Genomic DNA, 24,793 nt, shown 5'->3' with positions numbered 1-24,793 from the left:
CTAAAATCAGAGGTGCTGCAGTCAACTGGTATAAAATGTCACGGATAGTCTGTAATACAAGAATGCCAAAAAAAAAAAGCTGAAAAGGAAGGTGTACAAAACAGTGGTGCAACCAGTACTTTTGTATGGTGCAGAAACCTGAGCTGTAAAGGTGAAGCAGCTGAAGAAGTCAGAGATGATGAAGATGGAGTGCCTGAGATGGATGGTAGGATGCATACTGTTGGACAAACAAAGAAATGAATACATCATCTCAGAATCCTTAGTAACTTCAATTGTAAAGAAGGTTGAAGAGAATAGATTATAACAGTTCAGGCACATGTACAGGAAAAGGTAACAAGATTTATTGAAGAAGATTTGGAAGATCCAGGAAGAAGGCAAGAGAAATGAGGGCATCCAGCCAAGAGATGGATGGATTGCATGAGAAAAGACCTGTGATAGTCAAGTATTTATGACAAACAAGGTTGGACAGTAACATTTATTCAATAAATGTGACAACAGTTGATGCAATACCCTAAACCAATTTAGAAAAAGTGGGGAAAAGGGTTAGATAACTGGTGACAGTCAACTGGTGATACCATATCTGAAACTCAGCCTTCCCTGCTTCCACCACTTAGATGTTTAGGATGATCGCTATGTTCTTTTTATTTAAAATTGCTACTTAATAGTCTAAAATTTACATTGCCTACTGTGGAGAATTTAGTTACCCTCATGACTTTCTATTTCGTGAAGCTTCAATTCCATCTTCAATAATTTACTGTTGGCTTCTCAGCCAGCAAAACAGCATATTGTGATTTAAAACACTGCAGCACCTCAGAAGTTTTAAAATCCATGCTACATGAAGAGCAGGAATTTACTTAATTCAAAAGAGGTTTATAAGGGAGCTATATTGTGCATGTGGTCCCCTGTCAGAAAAATAAGGCAAATGGATGTTTACTTGTTTACTTCTGAAGTAACTCACATGTGTATACTAAGTATGCATATGCTAATTTGAATATTAACTGAAGTACCATTATCTCTAAAGTTAAATTAATGACAGAAATCTTTCAAGTATTTTTTGTCCCCCTTGGGACATCATCCAACTGCCCCCGCCCCCAGTGCAACACATCCACACTAGGTCTAGTAGCTTCTTTCCTAACACCCCTGAACTTACTCTAGCATTTGCTGGGGATGGTCATGGATCTTGTGTGTCCTGATGGCTTGGACTTCTCTGCATCCATTTGGAGGGATCTTTATAAGTCTTAACCACTCCCTGCCCCACCTCCCCTCACTCATCCAGTATGTCCAAGGGCAACTCCCCTCTTTGGACCATCATTGGAGCAGCATTGACAAACTCCCTCCCATGTGGGAAGGGCATGCCCATCTCTCCCTAATGCTGCATCAGTTATCCAAGCAGCTAATTGAACCTGCTTCAACTGGGCTCTTTTCAGGACTTTACCCCTCTATGCCAGTGTAGTGGCCAAAATCTTTCAAGCATTTATCAGTTTTATGTAGTATCATGTGGATGGTAAAAGGAAATGTGATTATTCAGGTAGCTTAACTTTACCTGTAAATTATATGCAAAAGTTATTTAAAATGTATAGTAAAGGGAAATGTGAATATTCAATTAAATTAACTTTACCTGTAAATTACATACAAAATATAAAAAAGAGAAGATGGCAGTGACTATTCTTCAAGAGGGTGAAGAAAATATCTTATTTTACCCTCTTCCTATTTAAAAATGTTGTTTATATTCCATCTGCTTATACTCTGGGAATAGATGCATTATGTACATTTTTATATAAACATTTCACTTTAAAATCTTTTTCATTTATATCAAATCTGTTTGAAGCTTTCATCATTCATTGTTGCTGCAGCTGTTGTTCTATTGGACTTCCTAGATGACACAATTGTTGTGCTTCTGTTAGTCAGATGGTCTCTTGCTGACACTTTTTGCCAGTTGGCTGCAGCATCTCTGATTCTACCTTTTACCTCCTCATTCAGATTTCCCTTTTCTTAAACTGCATCTTCCATGTACTTGAAGCTGCCAACCTGTTCTAATATTTCCACTCTATTTTCAGTTTCTTTCCCTATTTCTTGATATAACCGTTGTCTTGCCTGTGCTCAGTTTCATTCATCTGCTTTGTTTTGCTTTCCAGTTCCCTATCATTTCTAAACAAGTAAACAACTAGTCCTAGTCAACATGGTGGCAGCTATGGATCCTCAGTATCACCGGGAGTCACTGGGGGTTGAACATAAAAGGTATTATCCATGTGTCTGCGTATGAGGAGAAGCTTCTGGGGAAGATTTTCCTGCGGTATAAGGTGATTCCTTCTCTTGTGGTTCTGGTGTTCTTCTTCTCCCATTGGGTCCAGGTGCCTTTGAGAGGTAATTCAGTAGTCCTTAATTGCAGACAAATAAAAACAAGTAGTACCATTCAAAGTGTAGGTTCCTTTATTAGCAGATGAGTGCTTCTTAGAAGACTGAGTACAAGTCCCCTATCATTTGGCTAAGCATCTGTTCAGAGTCTGCCTGTAGTGCCACATTGTTTGCATACAGCAGTTTTGTTGTCCCCTCTGACCTGTTTGCTAGTGTAGTCCATCACCAATATGAACAGCAGTGAGCTCAGACCTGAACCCTGATGCACACCCACTCATATCTGCGTCATTGTTTCCTTCTACACAAAATACATTATTCCACCAATGGTTCCTGTACTTTAAACCATCAAAGAACTGCTCATTTTAGCTTTCTTGGGACCTTGTCACATGCTTTCTCCAAGTCTAGGAAAGCCCAAATGAACTCTTTCCTCATCTGTAGCTCCTTCTTCACTATCTGTCTCACTACAAACATTTGATCTGTTGCATTGCTCCCTTATCTGAATATGAACAGCTTAGCTCCCATTTTACTGTCTGGTACTCTGTATTTATTAATCATCATTTCCAGTATTTTCATGATGTGCAACAGGAGTTCAATACCTCTGTACTGTTGACATTTGTGAATTTTTTTAAATGTTTATTTTACCTATTCATTGACCAGATAAGCCCACTGAACTTAGTTATCTTTTTTCAGGAGTAACTCAGAACTGCTTGGTTGAATGACCTCCTCAGAGTCACACAGTAAGCAAATAAAGATGGAAGAAATCAAACTCTGTACCCTAGGCACATGGAGCAGCTCATTAAAAGCTCAGATCATTAGCCCTCTGCACTAACTGACATATTCCTTGTGTCCGTTACACTGGTACTAGAATAGTTATTTTTTAGCTATCTGGGATACACCTCTGTCGTTATGCCATGTACATGTACCCTCAGGAGCCATTTCAGTCGTAATGCACTCAGCATTTTTTAGCATCTTGTAACTGATCATGAGCTGCTCCCTGTGCTTTTCCTCATTCACCAAATCTACTGGAACTACCTTAACCTCCACAGGGCTCCACCCAACCCATGCTCAGAACCAAACAGGAGATCAAGGATGCTGCGCCCTACCTTCCCACAGAATGATTGAGTCAGCATCAGCCCATCTACCCCTACCTGGTTCCCCCCAGAGCCTGTGCCACTAGTCATCCTAGGCAAATTCAGTACTTTATCCCTCTGTGCCATGGGGATGGGTTAAAGCACTTTACATCTTGATTATATCTGCTGTGACTTCATCTGAGCCTGACACCTGACACTTTCCCTGACTTTATTTCCCTTAGTACACTTCGGTCTTCTTCTAGGATGGATTTTCCATCTTTCATAATAGGTTACACATGTGGCAGTATAGCTTATGTCATGTTTTCTTCATTCAGAAATGCATTGACGTACTTCCTCTATCTACCATTGATGACCTTTTGGTTAGTGTGTAGATTGTGGCTGGCATCATGTATACTGGTGTCAGACTACTATCTACTTTGTCTTTCTGTCACTGTCTTACAGCCTGATAGAGTGTCTACATGCTGGCTGGTGAGTTACTTTCCAGTAGCTGGTAGAGGTTCTCTGATGGTTTGCTCTTTTCCATGGTGTCTGCCCTTAGCCTTCTTGTTAGCCAATTAGTCTTCCTTCTTAGTTATGTCTGTCTTTTCTAGTTCCTACTTCATGCTATACAGCTTCCTTATAACTTCTTGAAATCCTGGGCTCTTGCATTCCACCACCAGCTTTCCTTATTTACCTTATTTCCACATATGGCTCAGCCACATACCTCTATTCAACTCTTTTCACACAAGCATTTTTGAGATGTTGCTATTCTTCTTCTCCTTCCCATATTTCCTCTTCTCTCTTAGGTGTTAGAACCATGATCATTTTGTTGAATTCAGGTGGTTTTGCCCCAGTCACCTTCCTGGTCTTTAGTCTTGTTTCTTTTAATCTTAGAAACTTTTTGGACCATTACTTGCAGCTGACTGTGGCCACAGGTCCAACCCTTTCATGAAGCATAAGTTTTCAATCTGATTCAACTTCAGTGCCTTTCTCTTACTATGAAGAATTCTTTTGCATGCCATTCAGTCTTGTTTTGTGATCCTGTGGTTGTCTTTCTTGGTGAACTGTGTAGAGGCCAGCGTTTAAGCCATTTGCCAGACTGAAGTCCAGAATGACCTTCTCTTCACTATTCTTATTCATCACACTTATGGATCCGTACACCCCTCAAATGCTATTCTTTTTGTCCTGGTATGAGCATTCAGGTCATCCATGCTAAAGAATGATTGATGTTATCCCACTTTATTGAGGAGGTCCTGCAAGTGTTATCTGAATGCCATATCTTCCTCATCTTCACAACCATCTGTGAAGCATAGGCTGAATTCATGTAGACTGCTCCATTGTTACACTGGAATGTGATTGCCGTAAGTCTGTCTTGGATTCTGATGCCATCCCTCATTATTTTCAAAAGATTCCTCTCACTGCAATTCTCACATCATATTTAGTTTATCCTGAGTAGCAGACTCGGGATCCCAGACCAATAGACTTTATTGCACTGTCTTCACAATACAAAGAACATCCAGGGTCCTCCTTACCATGAAACTTTCACAGTCACGCTGCATCCCATCAGTGAAGCTGTATTCACTGTTGCAATCCTTAGTTTATTTGTGACAGATGGATGGGTTTTATGTTCAGCTTTTGCTCAACAGAGCTATTTCTAGTAACCCAGTCTGGGCAATTAGGCTATGACCAGCCACTAGTTTACTGACTCAGGGCTGCTGGGCTCTATTGCAGGCATATACTGACCAGCAAGGCATGCAGACTCCTCTAACCATTAGCATAAGTCTCAAAACCCATGACAAACACAAGCATCATTGGAAAATGTTTTTAAAAATGTGTATCTGGCTTTTTTCTGAATTATTACCAGAAGGAAAAAAAGTTCTTTTTTAAAATCGAGTTTTTCATGAATGGGGTATACATCATCCAGCTTTTCCAAACAAACTCTACAGATGCTCACCACTCAAGCTTGTGCCCAACAACACTCAGGATAGGCTATAAAATCTGTGCAATGCACAGCCCTTCATGCATTGTTGTTTACTAAATTACTTTAGTATGCTTTAAATATGAAAAGTTAGTCACAGGGGTTCCACCTGTGTCCCTCATTGACACAGGTGGCAGGTGCTGACTGAGGTTTCTTTTTGGGGGATAAACTGTTGGCTAGGCTTGTAAGGGCAGCAAAAACAAAGAATTCCACTGTTGTAAGCTGTGCTTATATAAAGCTAAGCACCAACAAACAAAAGAAAAAAAAGCACAGCGACGTCCAACTTTTTATTAAAATAAACGATAATCCAGCAAAGCTTTCGGGTTTACCCTTCCTCAGTGCCATAAAGTAAAACCATTAAATCTCATTTAAATGCAAAAATAGTAAAAATCACATGATATAGCCAGTCACTAGAACAACACAATTAATCAACAACAATTATTAACCTATATCTCTTTTAAAATCAGACTGCGGTGGTGGTGCTACGGTAGCGTTGTCGCCTCACAGTAAGGCGTTGTCCTGTTCGATTCTCAACTAGAGCGTCTTCTGTGTGGAGACATGCGTGAATGGGTACCGTTGAAGGTTGTGCATCAGGGCTGGCAACTCGGCACGTAAAAATCTACTGCCAATCATTAGCGGACCGGAGTTCTGCTGTGGCGATCCCTAACCGGGAAAAGCCGAAAGACACAACAATCTCTTTTAAAATCAACTAATGTATATAGATATATATATATATATATATATATATATATATATATATATATATATATATATATATATATATATATATATATATATATATATATATATATATATATAGTGTGTATATATGTAATTTCATATTCAAAATGTTAAAAACGTTTTGATACAAATGTCATTAACGTCTAATGCAACTTACGTTGTCTTTTAATTAAAACTGTTTTTAAACTAACTTGATTGTTAATGCCTGGATACATGTCTGCTTGTAATCTAACTACCCAAGAATATTCAATATTCTCAAGAAAGTTATTAATGTCACCCCCCCCTCTTACTTTTATGTATTGTCTTAAGCCCTCTAAATTTAACCTTATGCTCAACATTTTCTGCTATGTCTATGAGAAATGTATATACAAATGCTTTAGCTAAGCACATAGCAGAAAATGTTGAGCATAAGTTTAAATTTAGAGTGATTAAGACAATGCATAAAAGTAAGGAGGGGTGACATTAATAACTTTCTTGAGAATATTGAATATTCTTGTGTAGTTCGATTACAAGCAGACGTATCCAGGCATTAACAGTCAAGTTAGTTTAAAACCAGTTTTAATTAAAGATAACATAAGTTGCATTAGAAGTTAATGAAATTTGTATTAAAATGTTTCTAACATTTTGAATATGAAATTACATATATATATATATATATACACACACACACACACACACATATATATATATATATATATATATATATATATATATATATATATATATATATATATGCATTTGTTGATTTTAAAAGAGATATAGGTTAATAATTGTTGATTAATTGTGTTGTTCTAGTGATTGGGTGTATCATGTGATGTTTACTATTTTTGTATTTAAATGAGATTTAATGGTTTTACTTTATGGCACTGAGGAAGGGGAAACCCGAAAGCTTTGCTGGATTATCGTTTATTTTAATAAAAAGTTGGATGTCACTGTGCTTTTTTTCTTTCTTTGTTAGGCTTGTAAGGCCCCCAGGGCCATTAGCCTAGTAACCTCCTATGATCCTATGGAAGAGGATCATCTGAACACACTGTAGCTTTCCAGAAAGTGTAGAAACTTGTTTGCACGATAAAATTCTTAGCACATCCCAAAACTTATAAAGAAAATATCCCTTACTCATTAAATGGATAATATTTTGTAGATTTCATGCTTTTAGAGCGCTAAACAGATTTGGTTCTGTTCAATTTTATTGGTTGATTTATGTTTACAGTTTGTTGAGGTTTGGTATTTTATAATTAACCAAATATCAGTCTTTAGTAGGAAAGTTAAATCTTCATCATTTAAAAAACACAAGCTAATGCAAGCAGAGTTTCTCTGACATTAGAAAAATAGTGCATATTGTCCAAATATGAATCTATATCAGAACCTCAAATTAAAAGGCACAAAATACAAGCCTTATTAAAAAAAGTAGCAACTTTCTGAACAGGACTGTTGCTGAAATTTGCTGTAACAGTGAATTGCACAGTTGTAGTTCTAGGTGTTTCAGGGAGACACTCCTCACCTGCTGACAGTTTAGGTATGTTGCTCACCTGCTGCGGTGCTGTGCTCATTCTTTACCTCACACCTTTAACATTCTGAGTCTATAACCAGACTAAATATGTGCAATCTGATGTCTCATTTTAAAAATGTTTCTGCTGGGTCGATGCAGGGACAAGTGAGGAGTGTGGAGAACTATGTACCTCAAATTCTTTGTGTGGCATATAATTTTTTCAATATCTAGAATGCTGGCAGTTATATATCCTGTGCCTCATAAGCCAGCTTCATCGGAGGTCTTTTCTGAATGTTGCAATCTAATTTTCATTTCTGAGCTTCTTCTGTTTTCTGCATTCCATTTGCTCATCCTTTATATCACCTGTCACTGCACTTGTCTGTCATTGTAGATATTAACTATCTCTCTCTTTTTCTCTCCCTTACAAGTCATATCTAACTTCTAGAGTGATCCCACAGACAGCCACCACTACCCAATGCATTTACAAGGCAAAGGAGGAAATGGAAGTAGGTTATCAGGTCTTTCTTCCATATCTGATAGGCACATAATCACACCTACAGACAATTTAGGGTCCCCAATTTATTTAATGCATGTCTTAAGAGCATAACTCTCAACTGTCCAGATTTTCACAGAATGTCCAGATTTTTGCCTCATATTTTTGGTTCTCATAAAATTTGTGGTTTTGTGGCATATCACTGGGATGATCTGAGGATTGAAGTCTCTAAATAATGACATACATATGAGTTTCAGACTTCAAAGCCTTCAAAAATGTATGTTTAACACAAACCCTGTTACTCTTGCACCCTTCTAAGTTTATAAAAGCAATATTTAAAATCTGTCCCTTCTTGCACTAAGAGGTTGAGAGGTATGCTTTGGAGTGTGGGAGAAAACCAGAACATCTGGGGAAAACTCATATGAACACAGAGAGGACATGCAGAGTCTGCACAGAAAGCACCTCAGCCAAGAACTACATGTATTAAATAATCATGCTCGGTCGATGCCCACCACTAACACCAACCTTATCAACAACAGACCCATCATACTCACTTAGAAGAAGTCAAGATGATGACATTATTTTGATGAGACCATGTCTGGTACTACCAAACAGGAAAGGGTCTTCAATTAACTTGGCTCAGCAGCATGCAATCAACTATCCAGAGAAATATATTCTGAAATAACATTGGACGGCTTCAAGGCTAAACTGAAGGAACATCTACTAGGACATTCTGCCAGTAATTTCTTTCTTGACACTGAATAGTTACTGTAGGCTTCTAGACTTACTGTAACTGGACTATATACAAGTACAGCATATGGGCATCACTGCTAAGAAAACTCCACCATGTAAATACTGTAAATAATACTCATATTTCCAAATTGCTTCAAATATTGTGAATATTGTTTTTCTTGCTACTCATTTTCTGTGTGTATTCACTTTTGATATACATTTTTGTTATCACATGACATTTCACTTTTGTTATTCTTTTTTATTGTTGTATTATGTACTTTGCTCCTCTGGAGCCCAGGTTGTGGCAGAAAAGACCAGTCCATTTATCCAGTTATCGCATTTCAAATAATAAATCAATAAATCAATCAATAAATAGTGCTTCTTTAAGAACATTCTGCATTAAATGAAACTTTGGTGAAGATACATTATGTGTATCATAACATCATTTCACAATGAATACTCATGTTAAAATTTATGAATGCTGTTTTTTTTTCTTAAGTAGGTCACTAAGGCATAATGTAATGTTAATAGTGTTTCTGTAATATTTATGTCTCTTGAAACAAAAGAGTTAACTAGTTTTAAAATCATTACAGGTATGTGGATCTTAGCAGATGTAGTTATTCCACCATTGAACAAACTCATCATTTATGGGGCTTTAGAATTGTCAGATACCATCTCCACTGGAAGAGCAGATCGAAGTTTTTCTCCATACCCGACAGTAGTGCTGAATGCAACTTACATATCAATACAGGTAAACCTACCAAAAGACTTAATAAATCATGAAAATCATGAAAGCTTTACCTAGTAATCTGTTTGAATGCAAGGTTCTCAGAATCATATTTACAGTTACTAGTGGTCTCAAGTCATTAGCTTGATGCACGTCTAAGATGATTGTAACAATGGCTAGTAATGAGCACCAAAGCAAATTCACAGTCTAACCTCTTGATATTTAATTTCTTTAGTGAACACATTAAGTATAATTACACGTTCATTATTCTGGCCATGACTTGATGGTGGCCATAGAGGTGCTGGGAAGCAGCTCATAGCAGTCAAATGGTCCATCTCAGAGGTGCACTGCTGAAGAAATGCCGAGCATAAAGCCATGAAATAAAGCTACAGTTTCTGCAAAATATCATGCAGCTGTGTAGAAATGACAGAAAAATAAAATAGTATGTATGGGTCAAAGGCAACATGGGTAGATAAAAAAAGGTAAGGACTAAAGCAGATTTAGGTGAATAACAGGTCAGAAGTCAGGCTAAGAAATGAAAAAGATACGTTGCTTGACCCCCAGCTTGTGAAGCCAGAATGGAGTCTAAGATGCTAGATGTGGACTGTGGTCCTCTAGCAGAAATAATTGCATGTCCTGCAACCCTGAAACTTGAGTGTCATTACAAAAGAAGTACAAGAAATCTTGAAACTTGCTGTAATGTCATTAAATTGTTTTTCAGAGAGGACATGTCCTCTATACCCCCACCCATATGGAAATTTGAAAAGCTGTATCCTCTGTGACAGTTTTGTGTTATATATAGTAACTCCTGAGATTACTGTACCTTGCTGTAGGGAGAATACTTTGAAGTGCTATAACATATATAGGCCAAATGCTGCCACTCTCAGTATCACTGTACTAAGAATTACAGTTACCCTTCCATCCATCCACAGCCGCTTTTCCCCATTTTTATACATGGGGTTGGGGGTGTTACTTTAACACTGGGTGGCTAGCTGTGCAGCAGCTAAGAATCACATCCACCATTCTTAATTAATTATTTACTTACATATATTTGTTTACTAGGGTAATGCACTGATCAGTGCTGCCCAGTTTCATGCTCACCCCAGGTCTTAAAATTTCAAAAACAATCCCGAAACTCTAGATGCACATATGGAAGTACTGGGTGCCGTAACCTAGTAATCGCATCTCAAGGATCATTCAATAATCCACCAATGTTGCTCAGCCAACAGTACTTGGCTCAAACCCTTATACCACTGTGGAAATATTTTGTACAAGCAAAGATGTTATACTTGTAAATGTGGACCTTCGGTACAAAAAAATCAGTATAGCCTCAGTGCCTTTAAATGTGAAATTTTAGCCTGATGAGGCAATATTTAGAAAAAAAACATAAAAATATATAAAAAATAATGTGCTATTTTATAATGCCTACCCCCTGAAACAGATAGCATAACTTCAGAAGTTACCATTGATGTCACACCAACCATATCAGCAAACAGTGACGGTTGTTCATAAAGGTACTGCAAGTTGAATGTAATGTGTACAGCTCATGGTAACCTCTTTGGATGCATAGACAATCCTACCAGGGTGCTTTTGCATGAAGATGTGCAGCACCATGGTGGGTTGTCTCCATGGCTGTGCTAGATGCTAATGACACCAACTGGGTGGGAGGCATACACTAACTAGCCATGTGCTGCCCCCACCAGAACTACCTCCAGAAAGTCATTTACTCACCGAGTGATTCTTAGAATCACTCAGTTGTGTAGATTAGCATGGCTGCTCCTTGCACCTCACAGTAGTCACAGTAGTGAATACAGCCAAGGCCATGTTCGTCCATCACAATAGAGGTAAGAACTGGGGAGGTTTGTAGTACGGTAAGTTTAGGAGGTGTGTGTGTGAATGTATGTGAGGGGCTATATGTCTGAGTGTATGTGCGCCTGCCTGGAAGATAGCAGTAGAGGAGTTAAGGGGTATGTTAGGCAGGCGTGTGTGTGTGTGTGTGTGTGTGTGTGTGTGTGTGTGTGTGTGTGTGTGTGTGTGTGTGTGTGTGTGGGTGTGTGTGTGTGTGAGAGAGAGAGTTGCAGTAGCTGTCATACATCCACACACCCCTAGACTAAAAAAACAGTCTGCAACATCAGGTGAGGGAACACCAGTCATCAAGGAAAACTCCATAATTGTGCCTGAGTGGCACTTAATTAGTATGGGGATGAGGGATGAGGGGAACATTACACAACATGGGTATCTTTTACTTGTGCCTGAGTGCCACTTAAACAGTATGGAAATCTGGGGCTGGGGAAACACTGGACACCAGAGTTACTAAAAATCGTGTGCCTTAAAGGTACATATTAAAACAAAAAAGTAACTTCAAACCTTGCTCTCCCCTACAAAGGATATTAGACCCCTATGCCACCACTAGACAACAGGGATTGAGTTATAAAATAAATAAATGTAAAAAAATATATACTAATGGGGGAAAATGGATTTGAACCATACACCCTTGACATAAGTCCACTGTACTAACTCATACATTAGCTCAGCACAGCTTCTTTAATGTATATGTTGAGGATCTTGGGCACAATGCAATGTCTGCAACATGTCATGATTTAGGAGGGATAGGGACAGGAGATTTTAGGCATACCTCTCAAACACATAGGATAACAGAGTTTGCCTTGCATGCACTTACCGAAGGATATGAAGTGGAAAACTGGAATGTCTGGCATTAAGGACCACCTGAAAGCATTCATATATTACCAGCACAGAAGAAAAGAAGAAATTGTAGACCTTCTATCAGCAGGGACAGGTATGGGATATGTGATGTATGTGCATTTCTGTGTGTTTTGAGGTGTGCATGTGTGTGCTTGTGTGTGTGTGTGTGTGTGTGTGTGTGTGTGTGTGTGTGTGTGTGTGTGTGTGTGTGTGTGTGTGTGTGTGTAAATGTGCATGTGTGAGAGAGATTTGACTGTGGGGAGGGGAGCCTGTGGTAACAAGATGCAGTTACTGTGTTAACTACCAAGTTAGAAAAAATGTTGAGATCTGGTGGAATGTTAGAGATTTGCACTTTGCTGTAGTTAACTATGATTTATAGATGTACAAATCAGCTAATACTGAAGTCTGTCTTTATTGCAGCTTATGTGGCTATTAATTACAAAATACAACAATGTGGAAAGAGGGCTTTTTTACCACTGCCCTTAGCATGATGCTTAATACCTTAATACATTTTGGGGTTTGTTTTCATTCACTTCCATTTGTAAGGGGGCTGGCACTCCCTTAACATCTACTTAGCTAGTTCTGAGGGAAATAGGGAAGTAGCATCCCCATATACATGGAATGAAAAGTAATGTTTGCCAGGATCATATGGGAATATGTGACCCAAAGCATGAGTGCTTTATTTTAAAATTCACTCAGGTGATATGACAATTCTACTGACAAAACAGTTTAGGTTGTGGGATAAGTATTTTAAAGTTATGATAAACATAATATAGATGACAATGCAATGGAGAACTTAAAATTTAATGAAATTATTACAAAAAGAGGAACACAGTGGATTTGCACATTTATTACAAGAAAAATCAAAGGGTTCAGTGTGGGCTAAAGGTAAAGCAAAGGCAGTGGTACAGGATCTGGTACAACATATTGATAGTCAAATCATTAAAATCCCATTCAGTGAAAATCACAAGGCCTCCTACTTTGAAAATGGCACACATTGAGCAAACCTAAAGAAAAAAATAGAAACTGATAAAATAAGCATTTTTTGTGACTGTGCCCCCACCTGCTTTTTATATATTTACTCTGAGGTCACGCAACCTCACAGAAAGGAGAAAAATCAGTACTATGAAAAAACTCACTTGTTCCCTATCCCCACACCTCACAAAAAGAAATGCATACACATACTAAGGAAACAGCCCAGCTTGGTGACTAAACCAGGTCATGAAACAGTGAAACCACTACTTTGATAAGATGGGAATTCAGTGAAAGTGCTCTTGAAAAATGGAGCTGTGATGAGGACAGTTCCCATGCTGACAGCTGTAAGAAATGTATCATGTATGCATAACTCAACCCCAAGGAGAGAGGTAATGGGAAGGGCTGTAGAACTGTGCATCAGACCAGCTGAGAAAGGAATTAAATAATGGAACCTTAAACCTTAGCTTTGTAATATGACATATACCAGCATCACTTTAGTTCACTAAAGATGTAACAACTGAATTCCTCTCACTGAATTTAGCAGAAGGAAAAAGAGGCTTGTTGAATTTCAAATGCCGTTAACATGGATACAAGGAAGACGGAGAATAGGTTGGGAGTTTAGCAGCCATGCAAATGTTTAAAATGCAGATTGGTCATAGAGGTTGAAAGTCCCCTTTTAACTGAGTGACATAATATCAAAGTTGATTATATAAGTTAAAAGGTGTGTGAGCCAAAGCCTTCTGTGTGACAGATGTGAGAGAGGTTTGCCCCATAGAAAAACTTCAGTCTAAATCTATTTTTTTTTCCAAGAAATGGAATCCAATGAGAAGGTTGGTGTATAGATGTCCTAGACGCAAATTATATTTATAATGCCTTGATTTATATATATGACCTATCTTGAGGTATTTCAACTTGTAGTTTTACATAAAATTAGACAGCAAGGGGCATGGAGGTCATCCCTTGTTAGAGAGATGAGAGCTTATTCCTAGTTACATGAGTCATTCTTTAGTAAGTTTCAATAAACTATCTCCAGTAAATGGTAGCCAAACAGTTATTGATGTCCATGTAGTTGGCATAGCAATCATTAGTACTGAACATTTTTGAGGAAGTGAAGAAAGATGTAAGTAAGCAAATCAAAAACAGAGATGTTGAGCTCATATACAATGGCTAAGTATTTTTAATGAAAAGGATGAGTTTTTACAATAAAGAGGATTAAAGATGGAAGGGAAGAGATAGGGATGACAATGGCATAGCCAACATAATAAAAACATTTGGAAAAATTTAAGTACAGTACAGAAAATGATGACTTTAACAAACAAGCAAACAAACCTTGTGATGATGTGAGCCAGGAAAAGTAGGGCAGTGGATGTGTAGCATATGCCACCACAGCTAGCTGTAATTTTGTAGTGAATTTATGTCATTTGCATATTAAACTGATTTATACAGATGCTTGTATTGAAAAATGTATTTGTAAAGCTGTTTGTGTTAAAAATGTACCAACAGTGGGTTTTTACTGTATTGTAACTGATTAAATGTATATGTTTTAACAAAGGATACTGAAAGAGAATAGGTTAATCTCAGTCCAGCTAATTTCGAAAAATAGAAAGAAATTAAATTACCTGGTTTAGGCCATAAAGATTGTATCTTACAGTTCTGACTGCAGCCAGAGACAAAATGTCTATGCTAGAGAATGGTTTATTAGCTCCTGTAGGAAGCGAAAAAATCTTTTATGGTTTTATACCTTCCAGATGCTATAACATATCTCAGCAAAGCTCTGCGTGTATGAAAACACATATGTGCTAAATTCAGGTTCAGTTTCAAGCAATGGGGGTAGCATGGGAACCAGAAGTCAGATGACCAGACATATGTGATGTTATTCTGTAATCTAAGAATCTAAGACAAAAATGATGTTTTAATACCAGATGAAAGAGAAGTTTCAGAGTACTCTGTTTTTTGAACCTGACAAAGAAAGACCTCTCACCTATTTCATCTTGCCTTGCCTAGTATTTCACCAGGAATAGTAATTCTTTAGATCAGTCAGGAAAATATAGTGAAATTAGTTAACTACTGTTTTTCTGTATCTTTGTGAATCTATTCATCTTTGTTATTTTAATATCTCCTGTGATTGAAACTCTGGTGTTTACTGTAAATAGATATTTAGTATTTTCATGTTCTTTTATTATTTATTAAAATATTTAAATGTTTCATTGTGGCTGGTCTTTTAGAGAACATTTTAACCTTTGTGATTACTTATAGCTGTTTGGTGACTCTGCGACCACTCCTGAAAGCCTTACTGCATTGATCAAACACTACAATTTGTATTAATAATAATTTCACTCAGTATAATTGAGTACCCTTTTAAGAGCCTTAGGGTAACTGGGTTTGGAGTGTCTGGTGGCAGTAACTACATTATATCCTGGGCAGAAGGGGCATAGCTAGTAAATCTGTGCCAGTCTTTCAGGTGTGTGTGTGTGTGTGTGTGTGTGTGTGTGTGTGTGTGTGTGTGTGTGTGTGTGTGTTCAAATCACATCTCCAAGTGTGTGTGTGCAGGCTGCTTGGAGCAGGGACACAAAGCACTAGTTTCACAGAGAAGGTGCTGGAGGTTTCTAGCTCTACAGCTGTGCCAGTGGAGAGTCTCATTGGGGCCTTAGTGAGATAGAGAGAGAGAGAGAGATAGAGAGATAGAGATAGAGAGAGAGAGAGAAATCCAGACCCCCGACTGAGTGTGTTCCCTGTGTGCTCTTAAGGGAAATTGTGCTTGATGCAGAGAGCTGCATCTGGAAAAACTGTGTGTATTTATTTTTGTTCCAAGTGAACTTCCCTCTCAGGTGTCAGTCTCCTGGATTACTGGCCCAGAAAGGGAACGTCACAAACCTATAACAAGATGGTTCATGTGGATAATTAAATAAATTAACATTTCTCCTGAAAAAACTTTCTCAGTGTACAGATTACATGAGGATTTGGTCACATCAGACAAACACACACATAGGCAAACTAAATGTTAAACTTTCTAATTACCCTGACAGCAACATTCTGGAGGACCTGATGTCTTGTACCTAAGGAGGTGGAGTGAGTAAGCAGAAATTACATTAGGGCCACTTATAGAAATGCTTGGTGGAACCCCAGCCACACAGGCATTTTAATGTTGTACGAGCTGCATTCATGGCTTCAGTGTTCAGACATAGATAACAGAAGGAACATGGAACTACAGTTCAACTGGTGAAGACGTGACTGATACATGATACCTCCTGGTGCTATAAAAATGGATAAAATAATATAAACAATCTAAACTATAATGTCAAAGGCAAGGCACCCATGCTAATGTACCTTTGTGCATGTATTATTCCTGATGTGTCTCTACTAGGTTACCAAGGTGATCTGTACTCAGAGTACTCCTTTATTTTATCCCTTCCACATATATGGAACTACTCTATTTACTGTGTATAATTCCATGCCTTAATCATAGCAGCCTAGCTCATGTCTGAGATAATGCTGTTTCTACTCAAGAGATGAATAGTTGAAAGGTATACCCTATTCCCCCACCTTTGCTGGGTATTCCATTTCTGGTTACATGTCACCACACCATCTGTACATTATGCTTTCCCAAAACAATTTACTACTGGACATGGCTGTACTATATTGCATGTATTGATGGAACTCACACATGCCTTCTTTATTCTAAACAAATCATCAATCGGTGATCAAAACCAAACAATCAGCACACGGATATCAGTGTCAGTTCTCTGCAGTAACTGGACCTATCACTACTTTGCTGCTATAGCTGAGGACACAGAAATGAAGGTTAAGGTGCTTTACATACAGAATGGTACCTTTAAGTTGCATGTCCTAGAATGCCTTTAGCAGTAATAACCAAATGATTTAGAACTGCATTTTTAGATGACCTTCATGTGCTGGAATGTTAGACATTAAGTATTTGAGTTGCATGTGCCTGTCACATTCAGGTAGATGCTGGGATCCAGCCATAGCTTCATCCATATTTATTTTTCTAGGTGCTATTCAGACATCAAGAGTAGTTTTACAGCATTCAGACTATGCCACACCTTAACATTTTTTAACCAGTCTCTCTCTGTTTATGTCACTGATGTAAATCACCCATACCATAAACATGTATGTATAAAAACATGTCAATACATCATCAGCTTAGTTAAAAGTCTGATTCTACTGTTTCTTATACTTAAAGATTAACATTTAATTTACACCAGAGAGCCATGACTTCTAACAAAACACAAGTGTTCAAGAAAAGGCTTCCCATCCATTTGAAGCAAAGCTCATCGCTATCCATATTTAAATGTATATTGGACTAATGGACGAAAAATTGCAAATGTACCCCTGGTTTGGCAACCATGTCTCTAATGGACAGGGCAGCTTGTGAATGCTTGATATGCACAAGCCTATATCATAACCATAAAGTTCCTTGGTATAGTGACACATGCCAGCAATATTATTTAAATTTGGGGTAAGTTTGGTTATGGGTAAAATGGCTCTTATGCCAATAGCCTAGTAACCACCTGTGAACCTATAAATCTATCAAAATTCAAGTATTTGTCTTGTCTCTGAGTAACATCACCTGTGGAGGTGACTATATTAGTCAGAGGGAAGTCTAATGGGGGAACAAAACCCTCATTTTACCATATGACCCCTGCATAAAACACTGACTTCAGACAAATGTCTTTTCTGATCTGGTAGAATGCTTCTTTTTTTTTTTTGTTAGATCATTTGCAGTGCTTTGTTAACAACTACTTTTTTATCAGTTTACTTCACCTAATCTAAAACAGGCTCATTACTGAACACAGATATAATAAGAGTATACTAAGAAGAGACAAACCATTTTTCAATGTCTTCTTGTTAGTCCTTCATAAGAGGAAGGAATAAGAAAATTCTTATAGCATTTTTTTTGTGCTTTCTAGTCACTCAGAAAGATTATGTACATGTAGTCTATACTTTGTTGTAACCATACCTCTCAACCTGGAAACATTAAAATTCTGGACAAAGGCCCATGAAAAATAGGTACAAATCTGTACACTGATTAACACAAATTTGCATACATAATTATGTGACTCCGCCAACTTCAATGGAATTGTGGGATAGCAACATTCAAATGCAAACTGAAAAACAGACAATCAAAATATGGCCCTAGCCCAGACCTAGACCCTGTAGTAAATGGTAACCATTTTTTTAATGTGCAGCAATGATGTTCACTGGGAAGGGGAAAAGATGATGAACCTTAGGATTTTTTTTTTTTTTTGGTGACTTGCAGTATGTGGGTTTTATGGTAAAAGTAGGGCATTTAATGATAGGCAATATTCTAATCTTAGCAAATGAATATTATAGTTTGATAGGACCTCCAAAAGTAAATTATCCATGGCCTACTGATCAGTGGTGTAGCAATTTAGGCTTGCCGGCCTTCCCCCCCTCACAAAGTCATGGTCGAATGGGGCCTCCCCATACACAGTCCTCTCATCCCCCATGCAGCCATTCCAAAGTTTCATTACTTGTCTATTTCACCCCATTTACCATAAACACTGTAATGTGCATACTGCTTTACTTCTACGATGATTTGGATTTCATTTAAAAGTTTTATTTTACATTTTACAGCACAAACACTAATACACATCTGCTAAACAAAGCAATGCAGACTCACAATGAAAATAGACTTAATTTAAAACGTCTCTGCCCTTGAAACTCACATTCATTGAAACAGCACTGAAACCCAGATTCAAAGAAAATGCATCTGGCCAGTGGTAGAAAAAGATTACCTTTGGGCTGTTTTAAAATCACAGGTCCCTTGCACACAAAACATGCATGTGTTCTTTGATACACTTTCCTGATTGTATTAAATTATTTTCCTTGTATAATACAGTACAGTTGTTAGAAGGCATTTTAAATTTATTGTTTTGAATAAAACAGTAAACAATGAAACAAAATGCATGAACCAATAATGATAAAACTGCCCAATTCAGAACATTTCCATACTCAAACTTCTACAATCCACCAGTATCAGTAAATATGCAGAATCTCTGTAGAAGTAAAATTCATCTAAACAATCCTACATTAAAGACATCTGTAACTAATGAAGAGGTTCCTGCTAGCAAACAACTTTATATTTCATTGTTTCATCTACAAATATAGTGCCTGTTGCCCTTGAGGAATAAATTGCCTATGTTACATTAAAAAAATACTAAGCTAGTAATATTGCAATAGGAAATGGATGGCAAACTGATAACAGGTTCATACTAGTTATCACCACCAAAGACGACATTCTCAGGACTGCAAAATCCACCCCCTTTAAAACTACAACACAGTACAGTAACAGCAATGCATATACATACTGTGGGAGTAGAACCCACAGCCTTCAGCATCATAGGCAAGTATTCTACCTGTTTGCTATTAACAATGCAAGCATCCATTTATGATCGTAAATATATCATCCAGAAATCGCGTATAGTACACGGTTTATCTTTGATGTTACTTCTGGTAAACACAAAATGGTGCTCCCAGAAGGTCATAACTAGGATGGTGAAACTACCACTACATGGGGTCCCCATAGCTACTCCTCTTTTCTGTAGATAGTATGTACTATTAAATATGAAAAAATGATAATAATAATGCTCCACTATGTTAATAATGCTCCCCTTTGTGCTTAAAAATTCTTTTAAAATATATGTAAATATCTTTATAAATATGTATATGCTTTTTAACAACCAGTTTTAAACTTGTGATGCAATGCATTTTATTGGTCATGTAATTTCATGGTTATATAAGGAGGGGTTTTATTGTTTGAATTTGTCTGAAGAAGTCCATTTGATTTGAGTGGACAAAAGCACTCACATATTAAAGTTTTGTTTGCGTTTGGAGCTGTAGCCTTTTGTTACTTATTTTATTAACTTAAGTTTTATACTGGTACAGTTAAATGTTAATGTCTGTTTTCTTGTGAGACATTCCTATTTTAGCACCCTAAGCAATATACTGTTATGTTCTAACCACACTATTAATGCTGCAATTGGTAGATAGAGTTCATTCTGGGAAAATATAAACAACAAAAATAAATTTGCTTTAACAATTATTAAATTACATGTTTATTTCTTTGTTTCCTGATTGCCAATACACTAATAAAAGTGATCTGTATTACCATCCACTAAATTGTAGGGTGTGTGTTAAGGTTAAAATTAGAAAAAATGGCAAGGAATCAACATATAATCCAACCCAGTTGCCATATTCAGAACCAGATATAGATGTGAATAATGACTATCTAGCAGCTAGTTACCAAACAGCTAACTTTGTGCAGTGTGTTGGAACCTGTGCATGGTATAAAATGACAAAACAGCAACATTGCAATGTGGGGTGCTGTATTTAAGTTACATGCAAGACAATGAAGCACATACAATGAGGCTAAGGAACCTGGACTTGTAGCTTCCAGTAAAAAGTGGGGAAACTGGCATAAAATTGTTACCACATATAATAATCACCACAGGATAAATGGAGATGATGTAAATGAAATTATTTACAGAGAAAGCAAAATTCACTTTGGTTTACATGGAAATAGATTTTTTCCTCAGTACAAAGAACAGGCAAATTTACTGTTTGGTTGGAGAAAAAGAAAGGGCTCTAGCTATGTGTATAAGTCATTTTATTAATAGTTGCTTATGCAAATGGAATTAGGCCCACCTTTCGTACTGTGCTGCAGTGTATTAATACCTTGCATTAAAGGTCTCTGTTTACGATTAGCATATGAAATTAGCTGAAAAAAACAGAGAAGCAGGCACAGAGAAGATAAGAGGATAAATTATTGTTACAGACTGCATGAAGTCTTTTAATAAGATTGACAGGATGGTCCAATGTAATATTCTCCTTTGAAAATTTCCATTTGCTCTCCTAACATATCAAAGTGACTATTGATACACTTTCCTTCTTATCATTTATTAGCTATTTATCAGGTAATGCTAATAAAATGTCAGATTTGTTGCCCAGTACAGATTAACATATTCAGATTTTTTAGGAACTATTGCTTAACGTAGTCTTTAATTCATCACTGTCCAAAAGCTCTCCTGTGCAAAAGCTGTTGCCATACACAGAGAAGTGTAGTATTCTCTAACTTAAGAAATGGCAGATTTATTGTTCACACAAAATGAAGTTCTTCCTCTATGAGAGACAGCTGATTATTATCATCATGTCATTCACATATGTATGGAATTTGTTAGTTTATGTGATGTGGCTATTTGCATCGGCAGATGATTGATATAGCTGATTTCCCACATTAACTAAAATTTGCTTTATGTGAATTGTGTGATTATCACATTTATCTGAACAATAAGTTCTGCATTAAAACATTTATTTTACGATGGTCTTAATGCTGCACTTAGTTTGTTTTATACAATATATATTTTTAAGCTAAATGTTCACATCATGAATGTCTTTTACAGGGCGGCAGACTAATTGCTGGCACAGAGGATTCACCCTTCAGAGGAGAACTCCAGATTATTCTGAGAGGAAACCATTATACTCCAGAATGGCCTTTGCCAAATGGGCCCAACCAGGGATCAAAAGTATTAGGTAAATGACAAATGCATTATTTTGATTTGCTGGTCTTAGAAATCTAAATCTAGAATAATCAAATCTGGAAAAAAATAAAAATTATTTTGTATTTGTTAGTTACATGCCGCTGTAGTACGTGGAGTATCATGATTTATGCTCCAAAATTGGAAAAAAGATAACCCCGTAACAAGGTTCTGTAGCACAAGACCCCACCGTAACAGTGCTTTCAGAGGTGTGTGAGAATTACACACACCTTAAGCACTGTTATGGTTGGGTTTCATGGAGGGACATCCTTCAGTCTCAACTGTCCCTAAATATCTTACCTTACATATCTTCAGATGTTTACAGATGTCAGTCTGTAAGTAACTTATTTAAATAAAACTGTTGCAACTTTTTCCTGCAATTATATTTTCTTGTTGTCTATGTGACAGCACTCACCAAGTGCATTACTGGCTTTCAAATCCAATAAAACTTTGGCATTTTTTTCTTTTTTTTTTTTTGTAACTGGTAGTTGTAGTAGATAAAACTCCATGCAAGACAAAGAGTTGGTCACACTAATCATAACCAGTTATTATGTGTTCTTAACTTGGATGCTTTACTTTCGAGGTTAATTTCTTGGCATCCATGTTTCGAGCACATAATAACATCGTTACAATTGGTGACCCTATCATAACCCTTTATGTTACATGCATTTTTGATATTGATTCATTTTCTGTATACTTATACATGCTGATTAATATTTGACCTTCACCCGATTTCTGAGTTTCAATTTATATTTCTGCATTTGTGGATATCATTTGCTTATTTTCTTTTTGGTGGTGTGTGGGCAGTTATGCTGATTTAAAGTAATTATTTTCAGATGTAAATCCAGCTAAGTCTACCACAAAGTCTGTTTGACTTGTTTAATGGAGCAATATGTCATAATGATAATGTAGTCACACAGCTATCTGAAAACACATTCCTGCAAGAAAGTTAAACATTCTTTAATATTAGATTCTGGGGCCAGATTATAAACAATTGGGTCATAACAAAATGGAGCCTGGCTGGCAAAAGGGAATTCTTGCTCTTATCTGACAATGTAGTCTTGCCTTCAAGTGCAAATGTAGTCTGGAGTTAAAAGGCACAGGGTTACAATGGAAAGTCTGGAGTTAAAAGGCACAGGGTCACAATGGGAAGTCTGGAGTTAAAAGGCACAGGGTCACAATGGGTAGTCTGGGGTTAAAAGGCACAGGGTCACAATGGGAAGTCTGGAGTTAAAAGGCACAGGGTCACAATGGTAGCCTGGAGTTAAAAGGCACAGAGTCACAATGGAAAGTCTGGAGTTAAAAGGCACAGGGTCACAATGGGAAGTCGAGTTAAAAGGCACAGGGTCACAGTGGTAGTCTGGAGTTAAAAGGCACAGAGTCACAATGGAAAGTCTGGAGTTAAAAGGCACAGGGTTACAATCGTAGAGTTTGTGGCCCAAAACAGTTAATTTATGCACCTGCTGCATAATGTGATCCTGCGACATTGTAGGCAGATGAATATCGTTATGAATGCAATGTGTTAAATGACATAGGATGAAGCCCCTGCTGGAGTATAATGGTACTACTGGGAGACAATAGTTGCACAAATAATAGGGGAACTGAATTAAAACTATAAAAGGAAACTAGTTAATATTATGGAAGTAGGCGGGGGTCCCTGGCCAACTAAACCTGCACCATATATCCACAGCTACGACAGAGGGTGGGGTTAACATGGACCACAGTAATACGGAAACTGGGCAACATCAGAGGAATGTGTATGTGTGTTTGGTCTTAGTAGCAAAGGGTAGATAGAACATGGATAGTAAAGCAGCCTATGTAATGTAGACTGAGGACCATTTAAGACGTTTGTGCCTGTGACAGAACAATTCCAATCTGACACATACAACAATGCATGCAGCACTGCACTTTCATAGCATACAGTCTTCGTTCTATTCTTTTATTACAAAGGTTATGATGTTGACTTGCACACTTATACACTTTTCGTTCTACATAAGCACATAAACACACACACACACACACACTCTGAAATGCAAACAGACTGTGGCTGAGCTGTTATACATGTATCATTGTGACTAAATCATTAGTCACTAAAACCAAATCATCTAATACTGCAGGTGACTATATATTCAAATAGTGCAGCTAAACTATGGAACAACATCCCACTACTACTGAAATCCATTCAGAATGCAAACTCACTTAAAGCTCAACGAAAACTTCACCTATCCAGTCACTGGATCTGCTCCTGTACATCTCCAGAATACATGCTGCTGTTATCTTCAACTTACCATACTGTCAAACCATTTCTCTACATTAAGAATTCTAAGCCCCACAGCAAGTCTTCACCAATACCTGAATAGTTCTGGTACTATCTCCCAGCTATGTACATAGTGTTGCGACACTGCTCACCCCCACCTTCATACTTCTGATACAAACCTTATGATAGCCATATATATAATTATTTCTTAACGTGCTTTACACCCCACCTCCTAACTAAAACATTAACATTTTCTGCCTTACCTAATTCCTTCCCTGACCTCCATTTCTTTGAATTTCTAAGCACTAAACACTTGGTTTACTATCTGTCTGACAACCCCACTAATACACCACTTCAAATGCTCAGTGTTTCAACAACTGCTAATGCATACATATCCTTTAGACTGCAATAGTTGCCTCTTTTTCATATGAATGTTATCTAATTAGCACATGTATGTGTAACTGTTAATGTATAATGTTTAATGTCTGTTTATGTATACTGCTAAATGACTGTTTAAAAAATGTTTGTAATATGTTTGAGTTTTTCTCCCTGGGCCTCCACTTAAAAGGATTATTTTTGACTAAAGTCAGTAAAACATACTCAGTAAACAAAAGCAAAATAAATAAAATAAAATAAAAATGTATGCACAATGCCTTCTGAAACAATTTCACAGTACCCTGTCTATCTCTAAAGGCCA

The 24,793-nt window shown here is 37.3% G+C and overlaps 1 protein-coding gene across 1 annotated transcript in view; it reads left to right on the top strand.

Moving 5' to 3' along the window:
- The window catches only part of LOC122797719 (fibrocystin-L-like), a 184,003-nt gene that overhangs the window by 42,335 nt on the left and 116,875 nt on the right, over positions 1-24,793 (top strand). The window contains exons 3-4 of the mRNA XM_044066250.1: positions 9,452-9,609; positions 21,705-21,834. Coding sequence (XP_043922185.1) covers positions 9,452-9,609; positions 21,705-21,834 — 288 coding nt within the window. The remainder of the gene's footprint in view (positions 1-9,451; positions 9,610-21,704; positions 21,835-24,793) is intronic.

This window comes from Protopterus annectens, chromosome 3.part1, assembly GCF_019279795.1.
Source record: "Protopterus annectens isolate FY-2018-M chromosome 3.part1, PAN1.0, whole genome shotgun sequence".
NCBI classification, from domain to species: Eukaryota; Metazoa; Chordata; order Ceratodontiformes; family Protopteridae; genus Protopterus; species Protopterus annectens.
Note: the sequence above shows the minus strand (reverse complement) of the source record. Positions and strands in the feature narration are given on the sequence as shown.